The 16130-nt window shown below is 43.3% G+C and overlaps 1 protein-coding gene across 27 annotated transcripts in view; it reads right to left on the bottom strand.

Annotated features, from left to right (window-relative positions):
* Bbs9 (Bardet-Biedl syndrome 9) overlaps positions 1 to 16130 on the bottom strand; it is a 425044-nt gene that overhangs the window by 284302 nt on the left and 124612 nt on the right. For all 27 annotated transcript variants that reach the window (XM_039082282.2, XM_039082284.2, XM_063265362.1 and 24 more), the window contains 2 exons: positions 11426 to 11600; positions 1146 to 1230 (listed from right to left, as the gene is read on the bottom strand). In XM_039082282.2, coding sequence (XP_038938210.1) covers positions 1146 to 1230; positions 11426 to 11600 — 260 coding nt within the window. The remainder of the gene's footprint in view (positions 1 to 1145; positions 1231 to 11425; positions 11601 to 16130) is intronic.

Here is a 16130-nt window from a genome sequence, read left to right as displayed (position 1 = left end):
CTACTCAGCTATCAAAAACAATGACGTCATGAAATTCACAGGCAAATGGAATGAACTAGAAAATATCATCCTGAGTGAGGTAACCCAATCCCAGAAAAACACACTTGGTATGCACTCGTTGATAAGTGGATATTAGCCTGTTTGTTTTCTAATGAGAAAGACAAAGGAATGGATTTGTGGGGTGGAGAAGGAGGGAGGAGCGGGGAGGAGAAGGAAGGGAGACATAATCAGAATACTGAATAAAAAATTCTCCTTTCAATTTAAAAAGTAAAAAGCAAATTATTTGCTTCATCTTGATGAACTTAGGTTGATCATAAGCACCTAGAAATTCATCTGTTTTTATCGTAATTTCAAATACATGTACTGTGTGCATCCTTTCTCAATCCCCACCCACTCTCCTCCGACCACTCCTCCCACATGCTATACACCCCTGCTCCCTTCAAAGTCCTGACATGTATGTGCATGTGTGTGTTTATGTATGTGTTCATGTATGTGTATGTGTGTATGTATAAATATATGCATACATGTGCATATGTGTATTATGTGTATATGTGTACATATATATGTATGTATTGTGGTTTATGTGTCTGTGTATATATGTGTATATGTATGTGAAAGTGGGTATGTATATATGTACCTCTATGTATATGTGTCTGAATGAGTGTATAAATATATACATACAAAATGTTGTGTTTTAGTATTTTATAGGTTCTAGTTCAGTGGAAAATACTTTAAAGACCTTAGAAGAAAGAAAGAGAGAGAGAGACAGAGAGAGACAGAGACAGAGAGACAGAGAGAAGAAAACAGAAATTTAAAAAGGTGTTTAAACTTTTGGGTTAATTTTCAATCTCTTAAATGAAAATTGACGCCATCGAGCCATTGAGTTGTAGCCGTGCCACACTCTATTCTGACGTATCACAGCACGCGGACAGACATGCTCTCCAGCACAGCAACAGCCGATTCAATTCCTGGTCAGTGACACAACTGATAAAGGAAATCTGTCAAAATACATTTTTATTTTCTTCCAGGAATTCTCTAACAAATATGATTGTGAGTAACATTACCAAGTTTTATATATACACACATATATGTTACATATGTATATATGTGTGTATATATGTGTACATATATATTAACAGACTTACAACTAGTCGTTTTCCAGAACCAAGTTTTTGCTGTTCCATTTCCTGCTTCTTGTCCGCATCCGTGGCAAAGGCAAGGACTTGGTACCTGTTTGAGGAGATGACAAAGGCTGAGTGACAACCTAAGTTTTAAGGTAAAAATCACTTTAAACTTCAGAGGAACACAGTCTGTAAATGCTATGAACAAAAAATTCTTTAGATCTAAGGACCGTACATTTCTGATTAAAGTTAGTGGGTTTTATTACGATGCCCAACACAAATATTCATCGTGATGTCACTACTGTGAAGCCAACAGTACTGTCGGCTCTGAGAGAACTGCATGTAGCAAATAACAGGCGAGACAGCCCGAGGCCTGAATAGCACATGGGGAAAGGAGGGTAAGGAATGCAGAGCATCAGTGCCGTGGAAATCATTAGTACACACTCCACAGAAGTGTTCTACCTAACCCTTCCCACACTGACTGCCGGTGGACTGTGTCAAATTATTCCCTCTGCCATGGCTTCCCGTCTATGAAAACAGTTGTCGCTAACTGGCGAGAGGAATTTAGAAGCCGGCTGTCCTATGTGCCTAGCGCAGCACCTGGCATGTACCTGCTGCTGCTTTCCTCATCCAAAGTGTGTGGGGTTACAGTGCTCAAGAGCTTGGAGGAGGCTGGAGAGCAGGCTTGCACTTCGCAGTCTCGCAGCATCACGCAAACTTCCGAAGCACTGCAAAATCTGAGCTTTTCTGAGCACGTCAGGGCCAAAAACGTTTGGCTAACAAAGTTTCAGACTAAGAATGTTTGCGCTATACTTCATTCCCAAGTTTTGATAAAAGGCTTGAAAGATAAAAAGATACAGCTTTATCGAGACAGACATCAACGGTTCATCGGATACTTGATACAGTCTCGACAGTGGACATCATGAATAATCTATGTGTGCTTTATAGTTCCCATTTCAGTGACAACATTTAGCTCAAGTCATTCTTTAAGACAATTTGTAAATCACTCAATGTATAAATTCATCCAATAAAATTTAAGTTCCCATTAATTAATGGAGTATTTTAAGAATAATAACCTACTTTAAATAAAAAAAAAAAACTTTGAACAAATTCCTTTTCTTCCTAGTAAATCAGTTACTTATATTGATCTTCTATGGCTAAGACGAAGCTTAAAAACAGATACATTCAGACAACTCACACCACCTAAGACAGAGACGTGTGAGAACACAGGCCAGCAGCCTGGGTGAGGAGGGTGAGGAGGATCTAAACACAGGTAGACATGCTAGCCCAGGGCCCTGGGCGAGCTCACAGGGCACTGACCTCACAGGCACGGTGCACTGGCTCAACCACAGCACGGAAATGTGGCTCTATTCAAATAGCACACACTGCTGTGGTTTGAATGTGTCCCCCCAAACCCTGTGTTACAAACTCAATCTGCAAACTGTGACAGGCTTGGGAGAAGGAGCCAAGCAGATGGCCGTCCATTCTCATGAGTATGGCGGTTCAGTAGAGCTTCCCATGGGACTGTGTATCTGATACCTGGTCCTCAGGTATTTAAGAAGGTTGTGCAAATTAAGATTCCACCTTAAACCAATTAGAATGGCTAAGATCAAAAACTCAGGCAACAGCAGATGCTAACATGGATGTGGAGAAAGAGGAACACTTCTCCATGGTTGGTGGGACTGCAAACTGGTACAATCAATCCGGTGGTTCCTTAGAAAATTGAAAATAGTTCTACCTGAAGGCCCAGCTACACCACTAAAGGGCATACACCCAAAAGATGCCCTACCATATCACAAGGACACGTGCTCCACTATGTTCATAGCAGCCTTATTTATAAGCCTTATTTATAAGAAGCTGGAAAGAATCCCTCACTGAAAGAATGGATACAGAAAGGGTAGGGGGTTTAGCTCAGTGGTAGAGCGCTTGCCTAGCAAGCACAAGGCCCTGGGTTCGGTCCCCAGCTCCGGAAAAAAAAAAAAGAATAGATACAGAAAATCTACACAATGGAGTACTACTCAGTTATTGAAAACATTGACTTCATGAAATCTGCAGGCAAATGGATGGAACTAGAAAATATGATCCTGAGTGAGGTAACCCAGACCCAAAAGGACACACATGGTATGCACTCACTGATTAGTGGATATTAGCCCAAAAGCTCAGAATACCCACAATACAACTCATAGACCATATGAAACTTAACAATAAGAAAGGACAAAGTGTGGATACTTCAATCCTACTTAAAAGGGGGAACAAAATAATCACAGGAGGCAGAGGGAGAGAGGGACCTGAGTGGGAGAGGGGAGGGAAAGGCAAAAGGGGGCAGGATCAGGTATGGGAGGACACAGGAGAGAAGTCCATTGAGCCAGGAGAATGAATAGAAATACATAGCAGTGTGGGATGCGGGGGAGGGGGAACCTCTAGAAAGTCCCAGACACCAGGGATGAGGGAGGCTCCCTGGACCCAGTGAGGATGACATTAGCTGGAATACCCAACAGCAGGGAGATAGAATGTGACGAGACCACCTTCAGTAGATAGACACAGACCCCAGTGGAGGGATGGGGCCATCCACCCATCTAAAAACTTTAACTCTGAATTGTCCCTGTCTAAAGGAAATGTGGGGACAAAAAGTGGAACAGAGACTGAAGGAAAAGCCATCTAGAGACTACCCCACCTTAGGATCCACCCCATATACAGACACCGACACTATTTCTGAGGCCAAGATATGCTTGCCTGCTATGGCTGTGCTCTGAGAAGTCCACCTAAGACAGATGCAAATACTCAGAGCCAACCATGAGACTGAGCCCTATGAAAGAGCTAGGGGAAGGACTGAATGAGCTGAAGGGGTTGCAGCCCCACAGGAAGAGCAGCAATAACAACCAACCCGCACCCCTCAGAGCTCCCAGGGACTAAGCCAGCAACCAAAGAGCATGGGCTGGTCGGGGACTGCTTTGTCTGGCCTCAGGGAGGTGCTTAGTCCCATGGAGGCTTGATGCCCTAGGGGGATGCTAGAGGGTTGAAGCAGGAGTGGGTGAGTGGTTGGGGGAGCACCCTCTTAGAGGCTAAGGGGTAGGGAGTTCATGGAGGGGAAACTGGGAAAGAGAACAATATTTAAAATGTAAATAAAATAATTGATTTAAAAAAAAAAGAAGGTTGTGAACTCTTTGTGAGTTGGAGCCCAGCTAGACGAAGTACGGGACAGGCTGACTCTGAGGTTTGACCGTGTAGCCCCGTTTCCTGGTCTCGCTGTCCTGCTTCCTCCATGTGCATGAACTGTAATAAGCCAGTTCCCCGCTCCTGTTGTGGGAATACTCTGTGACAGTAACAGACAACCAGGCAGTTACTACAGCGCGTGGGCTATACGATCCATTGCTAGACTTCTTTCGGGCATGTTCCACCAAGAGAAGACACAGGACTCCCACCAGGCACCAGGGTAACGACCTCTGACTTCCCTGTGACTAGAACCAGAAAGAAGACATCTATACTCTTTATAAACTACCAAGTCTTTGATATTCTGTTCTAGGAAACAAAACAGACTGTGACATATGCCAACTCTACACTGTCCTAACTTGATGGGCGATGGCTCATTTAAAACAAAATATAAACCTCGAACAACAGCAGGACACCAAAGTGACCGTAAACTACGTGGAACCTTAGGAGGCACAGAAGCTTTACATTCTCAGACCTTTGTTTTGGGCAGTAAGAATTGTCTGAATATATAGATAAAGATATAGATATAGATATATAGATATAGATATAGATACATATATATATATATATATATATATGTACACCCACAGGAATCATGGTTTAATAAGAAAGGGAGTATGTTTGAACTTTGTCAGTTGATAATTTCATTATTATCAAACGTATAGTCAACGGTAACAACAGTGAGCCTGTAGTCGCTATGAAAGCACAGCACGTGTGGCTTCTGAGTGTCTCGGGCTGGCCTACACTCATGGGTGGGATGCAGGGTTATCAGTGGAACAGGATGGCACAATCAAGTCATTGGGCTCCGGGGGCTCAGGAAGTGAGAGATGGTATTGAGGACTAAGTAAGACGTGTCCCTCTGGCAAGGAGGGACAGTGTATGGTAGAGACAGAGGCAGCAAGTGTGGAGGCGAGCACGCGCCATGAGGCGTGAAAGGCAGCTTAGGAGAAGAGCATGGCAGAGCATGGGTCATGTGACCGAAGACCAAAAAGGTAGAAGGGGGAGGTGTGGGTCTCACAAAGCCAAGCTTTAAAGTGGGCAGCTGCAGAAAATGTCTACAGCTCAACCTTGAACTTCAAAACTCCAAAGTTTCCAAAGGTAACCAAAAATAAATAAATAAATAAATAAATAAATAAATAAATAAATAAGTAAGTAAGTAAGTAAAATAAAACCAGATCTCAGATCCCATGCTCCAGATAGGGGACAGAAATAGTGTGCAGATATGACCAGAGATCTCAGAGCCGGTCCTACTATAAATCAATCCTCAGGCAAGTAATTACACAGGTAGTTTACTTCCTGCAGACTTCAACCTACCAGAGGATGACAGGGATATTAATGAGATGATTATGAAAACCCGAAGCTCACCGAGCCCTTTGAAGCTTTTTATATAGCTGCAGAGAGCTGTTACTCATCCGAGGTCAGTGGGCTCCAGAGTGAGCCCTCACTAACATCAGATGAACAAGCACAGACATAAGCAGCCTTGACTCCTGATTTCCAAATCCCACCCTTTCTCTTCCTGAAGACAGCGGAGAAGAGGATTTTATTACTCGAACAGCTGACAGTAATGTAGATGGTGACCAACCCATGACAGAATGTCTCATATGGTTCTTCCTTAACACCTCTTAATTGTGACCAAGAACTTACACGACACCCAACAATTCCTAGTGGACTTGGAAAATCTGAAACAAAGAAAGCATGTATCTTTTTCCTACAATTCAAGGGTTTGGTGAGACTAGCTAGGGACAACAGCCCCTTTGCCACTGCTGAAGGTGTAACCAGAGCCAGGGCTGGGGACATTGTCAAGGGAACCGGAAGTGTGTCCAGAACTGAAAGGTACTGACTCCAGTCACAGCCAGTCTGGATGCACTGGTGGCATTTTGACCCAATAGCCACCGATGCTGAAGTGATCCACGGAACACCAATGGCAGATGCTGTCACATGACTTAGTGCCCTGCCATATAACGCACGCCATAGAAACTGCGGCACATTGCTGAAATAGGACTGATTATGACAGACTACAGAAGTAAGCTCCCCAAATCATTGACTTCCCAATGAAACCCATTTGTCATCCCAAAGAGTACCAGGCAATTTGGTCAATATATGACTGGAGAACTTAGCTATTAATGAAACTGATTAATGATCAACTGATTGGCTGCAGGATGGTCCATCTCTGCTACCGCACGAGTATTCTTATCAGGTTGATGAAAATTACTTACATTTAAAAATGCCAGGAACAAAACGGAAGCTTTGCAAATTTACATTTGTTTTCATTTCTCCATAAAGTGAATGTGACACATCTACTGTCAACAAGGGAGCAAGCACAGACCTCAAAGGACACATGACTCCTGCCATCAAGGGGCAGTGAGCTCAACCTAGAACAAACCCAATGGAGGTGAAAGCATGCAGCTCTCTGAGGCTGATGGCCATCCTGGAGCACTAACAGGTTGACAGGCACCCTGGACAGCAGCTTACTGAGAGAGAAGACCTAGAAGGAAGCAGAGAGGCTTCCAGGCATGATGTTCATAGGCAGAGGAGGAAGCAACTGCTTATCAGACACTGCTGACAGCAGGAATGAAAGACAGGAGCAAAGCCTTTCCTTTGGCTGCAGCCTCAGCTCGGTGACCCACATGACCTTCTTCGCATGGTCCATCATAAACTCACCTGGTGCATCCTTGAAGTGTTCTACCTTAGTGTAAACACATACTGTATACTTCTGCCTACACACATCCAGATGGTTTTTAAATCTCAAAGAAAGCATTGTTCTATTCATTTATTCCATTTTGGTTGGCATACAAAGAACTTGGTTTCATAGGACATCTTCGATTATGTTATTACACTTGGTCACTGTCCATCCCCCACCCCACTGTCTTCCTGAGATTTGATTCAAGGGTTTCCCACTGAACCTGGAACCCACCAACTCAGACAGAGTCTCTGACCAGCAAAATACCAGGATCCTCCTGCCTGTGCCTTCTACCACGCATCACACCATCACTATCTGCTTCTTGCTCTGGGTGTCTGAGCACAGGTCCTCATGCGTGTGCAGCAGGCACTGCAGCAGCTGAGCCGTCTCCCCAGCTGCTGCTTCAGGTGCACTGACATCATCCCTAGATGAACGGGACAGCGTACAGTGGCAGGGACAGCTGCGGAAATGGGCAGTGTGAGGTGAGTGGTCAAGAGGGAACCGTCTTATTGTTTAAAGTAGATATTATTTTTTCAGACATCTTCAGTATGAGATAGGTTGAATCTGCGGATGCACAACCTGTTCTTGCAAGGGGCTAATTGTGTAAGGAAATTCCGATTCGTTTTGGCAGAAAATGGGCTTCATGACGTAATTTAGAAAGGCAGCTAAGTCAGGCAGGGTGGTACACACCTGTAATCACAGCACTCAGTGACAAGAGAGCCACTGGAGCTTAAGACTGTGGGACCAGCCTGGGCCACACTAGGAGCTGCCAGCTTCCAAAAAGAAGCTTTAATTTAAAAAAAAAAAGAGAGAGAGATTAGATATAGATATGAATATGGATGTGGATAGGAAGCTCCCTTTGGACACTGGGTGAGCGTTGAGGGATAAGAACATAAACCTTGGGGCTGGGGATTTAGCTCAGTGGTAGAGCGCTTACCTAGGAAGTGCAAGGCCCTGGGTTTGGTCCCCAGCTCCGAAAAAAAGAACCAGAAAAAAAAAAAAAAAAAGAACATAAACCTCAGTGACCACTACAGGCCTTTCGATGGGAGGGGCTGAGCAAGAAAGGTAAATTCCACAAACTCTTTTCAGTGGGTTTGCGTTTGGGTCTGAAGATTCTTGTTTGTTTTTAAGTTAGCACATAAAGTGGACTCTTTCGTTCACTCTTTCGTTCACCACACTTTCATGCCGCTTTGTTTTCCTTGCTCTTCCTCCCCAGCTCCCTCCCCACCCATCCAGTCCCCCTTCTTCCTACCCCACACTCCACAGACAGCCTCCCCCCTCCCCCTGGTACCCACTTTCAAGTCCCATTTATACTATTACCTCACACCTCCCTCCTTCTCTAAAACCTCTTTCCCACATTCATGGGCAACTCTGTAGCTACGTAAGTAATTCTGACAGGAAAAGAGGACAAAAGATATTGCAAAGTCTGAACGCATGGCCAAGAAGACAGAAACAGCAAAACCCCTAGACTCAATACAGAGCAAACAATTCTCCCACAAAAGTAAAACAGGGACCTGGAAAGATGGCTGCGAAAGAGCCCCATGGGGCAAACCTAGTGATCTGACTCATCCCCTGGTCCCACATGTTGGAAAGAAAGAACCAAATTCTTCAAGTTGTCCTCTGACCTACACACATACACTACGGCACACACATGCACACAACATCTACACAATACAAATGAAGAAATGAATCTTAAAAAAAAAAAAAGTACAACAGGCCAGTGACATGGCTCAGAGGGTAAGGTACTTGCTCCTAGGCCTAACATCCTAAATTCGATCTCGGATGGAAACAACTCCTCTGACAAATTGTCCCCCTCCTCTGACAAATTGTCTCTGATCTCCAGGCACATACCATGCCACACTCGGCTGGCCCCAACCACGTGTCCATACACAGAGAAAGAGACATACATTCATAATTGTAAGAAAGAAAGCCTGGCTTGATGGCACATGTCTGTAATCCTAAATTGGAGGTTGAGGCAGGAGGATCATAGTTTCACCCAGCCTGAGCTAGATGGCCACGTCCTATCTTAAAGGAAAGAAAGAAAGTAGAAAAGAAAGAAAGAGGGAGGGAAACGGAGAACAACACTCAGTTCTAAATTAAAGTCAAATCACTTGCAGTCTGCATTTACAATCTTATCGGCAAGTGTAGGTACTAGGGCTGGGGATGTGTAAATGTGCATTAACAGGAAGCCGGCCAGAAGATTCCTGCACACACTAAGGCTTAAAGCCCGTGCACGCTCCTATCTGAATATAATTAACTTTGAAGCAGTTAACTATCAATATCAAAATGAAGGTGAATTATATCTTAAAAGCCCATTCTATTAGCCAATAACATTCTATAACTGACTACAGATAGACTTAATGAGGCCTCAAGAAGAGGAACCGGGAGCTTTATGCTTTTCCCTTTCCTAAATTTCCCTGGTGACTATCATTTAATCCAATCTATTAAACGTGAAAGCATGCATCATACATCACAGAACGTAATGCTATAAATCTTACCAGCTGCCTTATGTCTTGTGCATTTTTACCATTATAAATTCACCTCGTAATGGATGAGGTTTTTAGATGAAAACGAGTTAAATAGATCGGTATATTCGAGAACTACCAGAGTTGAATCAAGACTTTTATGATATTCTCCTCCCGTGTTAAGGAAATGGCACCCGTTGCCTCCTAGCAGGATCTCTCCTAGAGTTACTACACACTAAATCGCACATGCGCATGCGCACGTATGCGTCAGAAAGTAAGCAATGGCGGATTCAGACCTGTGCGCTGTGCCCTTTGTGTAGCCCTGCTTGGCAGGAGGTTAAGCGTACCACCTAAGTTTTGGCAGTACTGACTACATCACACAGATACTTTTCTTAATTTCCCAAACAAAAGAAATTTATTTTCGGAGCCAACACCACAATTCACTCCCTCTGGGAAGAGCCAAAGGAGCGACAGAGGAACAAGGAGTGGACCTGCCATGTCCATCAGCCTCTGCTTCCTCACACACAGTTGTTTGTTTTCAGGATGGACAACCATTCGACAGGAGGCTGCCACTTAACGAAGGGGAAGATGCCTGTCTAACTGAACACACAACATGGAAATGGAGGCACAATCTCTGTGGCCACTGCCAAGAGATTTATATTTTCTTCCCAACTTGGGAAGCACAAGGTGGCCAAAAAACAACACCAGAATAATATAACGTGTAAAGTGCTAAGTGTTGCCGTCACAAAGACAACAAACTTTAGAGAACCAGCTCAGCAATGAAGGGCAAACTCGGGCTGACTCTCAGCGCCTACCTCAGGTAGCACACAGCTACCTGTAAGTCCAGTCCCAGGGCACTTCATACCTTCCTCTTGCCTCAATGGCTTCTTCACACACGTGACACATATAAACCCACAAAGGCAAATACATGCACACAAATTAACAATAAATCTTTTAAAAATACAGCATGGTAACTGACTAGAGATATTTTAAACCAACCCTATTTTTGTTTCCAGAACGAATTTCTAATTCTTTTCCCATTCTCTTTATCAACAATATTTTTTGTGGATATTTACCTGACAGATTAGAAAACGTTTTCCTTCAAACATGACTCAGGAAGATCTGCAGGAATGTCTAGCAGAAGCACACACTGTGTTCACGAGGTCACTTGCAGGCCTTATCTACAGTAAACTGCTGCTTTGTAACAACCGTGAACAGTCATTGCAACAGTTGCAGCTTTTCCCAGAAGACAGCAAATGCCATCTGCATTCCTGGTTATTATAAAATCATTCCACACATGCTACTTTATATGTGGCTTTCTTTCACTCAATATTGCATTTCACTGTCTGTCTGTCCGCTGTTGAGGAGACAACTTTTTTGTTTTGCTTTGTTTGCTTTTTTGAACCAAGTTCTCACTATGTAACCCTGGCTGTGACTCACTAGATGGATGGGGTTGGCCTCAGACTCACAGATATCCACCTGCCTCTGCCTCCTGAGTGCCAAGACTAAAGACATGGGCCACCACAGTCAGCCATTTTATTGTCCTTATATCAGTTTATATCATATATGTCAGTATACATCATATGTACTGGTAGATGCCATCACATTGTCATTGTATCATATTAATATTGAGCATTTTCTATTGGTGGTGAGTTGAAACACATTTAATGTTTATAACGAACTGCTCCACACTGGCAGTGTTTTCTGCTAAGGATGCTGACCGTCCAGCAGTGGTGAGAGCTCCCTCCACTGCGCTTCCTGGAATCAGTGCATGGCGCAGCCTTCCAAATACTTGACCTAAATCAGTGTGATGCTCTAAGCCATCCCAGGAAAACATTACCAAAGAAGCCAGTAATTCCTTCATTTGTAATATTTGAGGTCTTCGAGAAAAATAATTAATCATCAACAAATACAATAATCATGATTCCAAAGGTAACCCCCAGACTCACTTGTAACTTTCCACTTGTCTGCAAGAAGAGACAGTTATGAAGGAATCCGTGCGGGGACTGTAAGCAAGAGGGCCAGGCAGAAGAGAACCAGGGAGAAACCTCCCAAAGGCATAGCTTTCCTGCTCAAACACCATCAGCATGCCATCCATAGACTGGATACAAATTAAATCCCGACCTAAAGGAGAATTAGAAGAAATTAGGCACCTTATTCTTTATAAGTATATCACAATTAGCTTTTACAGTACAAGGCAATCTCAAGGCAGTTTCAATTTTAGTTTACAAGCCAGTGAAAATATCAGGTTAGTATATAAATACATATGCACATGACCCAATTTTTATATTCATAAGATGTTTATAGTCTCCTTGTATATTCAAACCAGGGGTTTCTACTTTTAATAACATTTCTTTTTATACATTATATACCAAAACCTCCACAATTTCAAAATAATCCCTAAGAACAGTCATGATTGTAAGATATTGCTTTTCCCAACCTCTGACACACAACAAAAGAGTTCTCTAGGGAACTCCTTCTCGTTGTCATAGCATGATCTCCTGTTTTCATATGACCTAGCCATCAAACAGAACACATAGGGAGCCAGGGACACCAATCAACAGAGCAGCACATGCACAGCACACAGCAAGCTCTGAATTCAACACACCACACACTAGAACACATGCATGCACACACATACAAAAGTGCACACACACATAAATGCATGTGCACTCATGCATGGCCTCTCTCACACATAACACACACACCTATGCATATGCAGTTATTCATGCTCATGTACACACAAATGAATATGCACTCATGAGTGTTCACACACAAATGCACACACACATACCAGGTCCAATCCACAGAATTGTCTAAGTACTAATTTTATATAAATCACGGTGACAGACAGTATTGAAAGTGAAAAGCACTAATCCGGAAAAATAATAATCTCTGATTGCCCTACTAATTGGCTCTGAAGATGCCTTCTACTATCAATATAACAGTCATGATCTTAACAGCTCTTAAGATAGGGCTGGAGAGATGGCTCAGTGGTTAGGAGCACTGACTGCTCTTCCAGAGGTCCTGAGTTCAATTCCCAGCAACCACATGGTGGCTCACAGCCATCTGTAATGGGATCTGTCGAGTCTACACAGTGAGTTCTGGGCCAGCCAAGGCCTAGGACAGGTCCCATCTTTAAAACAACAACAACAACAATAACAACAACAGCAACAACAACAACAACAATAATAATAATAATAATAAATAATTAGTAGTTGTAGTAGCAGCAGCAGTAGTAGTAATAAAATTAAACAAAAGTGCATAAAAATAATTTTCAAAAAAGAAAACTCTAAGTTCAGTAGAAAAGCAATTCAGCTTACATATTTCAAATGAAGCTCCATCTAATAATGAATTCATCACTACAACATGCATGCCACAGTGCTGACTGCTGCCCCATGGTCATTCACCAGATGGGCAGCTGTCCTAAGTAAAGCAGACTTACAGTCTCCTGTTAGAGACGGCACACGACTGATGTCAGGTGGCCTCACTGGGAGATGGGGCTGAAATATCTGTGGATAACAGGGGGCAAGGGATGCAACTTAGCCACTATAAATCAGCCCACTGCAAGTGCTTGGCTGCAGGTGTGATGCCAGAGTTTCAGAAGTCATGCCCTAGCATGATAGGATAAGGAAACAGGACTTGAAGAGAGCCTCAACCCCAGAGAAGGGTAGCATCTTTGGCCTCTGTGAACACAGTGGCATAAAGGTCTCATTTCCTGGAACTCCAGCAGCATCAAGGAAAATACTAAAACTGTTAAGTCCAAGACACCTGCCCCACCACCACCCCTGGAGGCACAGAGTCCAGGGTTCAACGCAGCTCCACCAATCAGTACTGCAGATGGGACAGCAGCCTCACAGTCTGTTGGGCAGCACGCCCACCTCAGTACCTTCTATTACAATATGTAGGATGACTAGACCAGCAATGGAAACGCCTCACCTCCTTTGCTGTGTGCCTGACACTGCACACCTCACGATGGCACCCATGTCCCACTTTTGCTTCTGGTGGCCCTCTCTCCTATACTTTTCTTGCCTGCTCTAGTGAATGAAACCTTAGCCCTTTCTATTAATGTTTGTGGGAAATGACTTCATTCTGAATTTAAAAATAGTCCCTGGCTTTATGCAAACTACTTAGCAATGTCCAGCGCAGTTCAGGGATGGGTGTAGTTTACAACAGAGGAGGAAAAAAAGTCCCTCGAAGAAACTGGAAGTAAGGACAGGGTGAGATGGTCAGTCAGAGGCCATTTGGTTTTTGGAGGGCCAGGTTAAGGTGGAAGACACTATCTCAAGTCTCATCTGGAGGCAAAAGATTCCCATAACTGACAGGGCCACATGGAGTTGAGTCTAACTCTGAATCAGATGGTGTCTTCCCATAAGTGTCTCTTTTCCTTGCAATCACATTTTGTCAGTGAGCTCTCAGAAGCCCATCTCAACTTCCACCTTAAATTAGCTATTAAAATGATCTTCTTCTGTGTCTCTCATCAACCCTAAACCCAAAAGCAGAAACCCTGTTACTCGTCCGTATAAATTGTAAAATGCCCGGCACGGAGGAGATCCAGTAAGAAACGTCTTTTGAGTCAAGCAAAGGGATTTATTCGTCTGCACTTCGGATTAGCTGGGATTGTATTCTAAGTACTTCATACACTTCATCTGAAGTATGCAAAAAATGCTTCAGTTATTACAACCTTGGCTACTAATATTTAGAAAAACGTAGAGATCAAACCAAAACATAATTCAAAAACAAACAAATAAATCTTTCAGATCACTGCTTTGGAAACTACCTGAGAACGCATACCAAAGGCTGTTCTTACGGATAGTGAGAATGGAAAGGAAGGGCCGCACAAGCCGTCTGACAGAGCAGAGCTAGCAGGAAGTGACGGGATTGCGGGACGCTTCCAGTGACATACTGATGGACCACACTGAAGAGTCCTTGCCACATCGAGGTACCAGCTTATAAGGCTTGGAAGAATATTAACAGAATAATGGCCATCTCGAGTAATAGTGTCGTTTATTACATATTCATTAGAACCCAGACTTGTGCTAAAGAATGCCTCAGACGTGTTAGCTATAATACTCAACACACTTTACACATTGCACATTAAAACTCATAGAGCCTAATTAATTCACTTAACATCGAAGAGTTAGAAAGTGACAGAGCAGAACTCAGGTTGGGATTGTCTGTGTCCACAGACCCCGCTGGCTCCTGCAGAGGAAGGAGTCATATCGCTCTGAGAGAGAGTGCTTAGCGGCATGCAGACGGTAAACCATGCGGACAGGAGGTCAGAGTGTCTTCACAGAGAACTCGCTGGGAAAGGCTTTGTGATAAGGGGGATGTGTCTGCCACCACTGAAGGATGAGCAGAAGAAAGAGCAGTGGGGGCAAATGGAGAGGGAGTCTTCGGGAGAGAAGATGAATCCCCCAGAAGAGTCAGAGGCAGGGATGCTTGACGAGGCGGAGGTTCAACCAAGACGGCACAAATGAAAAACATAGGCCAAAATACATGATAATACTTTAACGAAATCCCCCAAAATTATACCTATAACTTTTAACTGGAAATTATTAAGAAAGTTGAAGGTTTCATCATGATTTAGACAATCATCCCATTAATCTCAAACAGAAGAGAGTAATTATATAATTTAATTATTTGTAAGACCGGAAAAGGGTTGAGAAAGGGTCTATCAAGTCCATTTAAAAGGATTTTTAAATCAATATATACATATATTTTTTTTAATTTTTTAAAAGCAAAGGGGAAATGTTACCTGTGAGGATAGAGAGGAAACTAGAATGTTCCACCATGGAGGCCTCATGAAAAGAATCCGATTAAACAGTGTATCTCATTTCCTGATGTTAAAATACAAAGTGCTAACGCGATACATAAAACAGCCACCCAGTTACATGTTGAACTGACCACTAGATTAATGGTTTAATAAATTATAGTCTGCTCACTAAAATGGTGTGTAGGAGTATGTATGTATGGCCATTCCCAGAAATTCTTTCTACCAAGCACAGCCCAGAGAATTTTCCATCACTTGCTACCATGGCAACAAGGCACTCTTGGATGCCATTCCTGCCATCTCTCTGCTGTCCTCTCTCCCTGTGGAATCCACGTGGCACAGGAAAGGGAGTGAAAAACAACAAAACAACCACCATCACTCTGCCCCTCTCTGTGCTCGGCGTGCTGTAGTCTCTGCCTCTCTCTGTGCTCATCCATCTTCTGAACACTGACTGGAGATACAATGTAGCAATGTGCTCGTGACTGTGGCCAGGCACAGACTGTCATTCAGCAGCAATGTCAAAATGACCTGGTCTCGCTCCAAGTCAGAGAAACACATGAAAAACAGCTGCGTAGGTAGTCGGAAAGGCAGACGGGGTGCATCAAGAGATTGATACACAGGAACAAAAGAGGCCACACGTCTGTGGAACTTCCGCTCTTTCTACACAGGGAAAAAGGTTGTGTTGCTGTTACAAAAAAATCTGAAATACTAACTCATTAATCTTTAAGCAAGCCTAAGTCAAAATGATGAAATATGTCTGCTGTGAGCAAAGGCATAAAAATGTTCAGAGTAGGATTCCAAGCTCACTGCTTAAAAACAACCGGTGCATGGATTTCCAAGGTTCTCCAGGTTGTCCACTTGCCATCAAATATCCTCTACGG

Source organism: Rattus norvegicus, chromosome 8 (genome assembly GCF_036323735.1).
Source record: "Rattus norvegicus strain BN/NHsdMcwi chromosome 8, GRCr8, whole genome shotgun sequence".
In the NCBI taxonomy this organism is placed as follows: domain Eukaryota; kingdom Metazoa; phylum Chordata; class Mammalia; order Rodentia; family Muridae; genus Rattus; species Rattus norvegicus.
The sequence above is the reverse complement of the archived record's forward strand: the minus strand, read 5'-3'. Positions and strand labels throughout refer to the sequence as shown.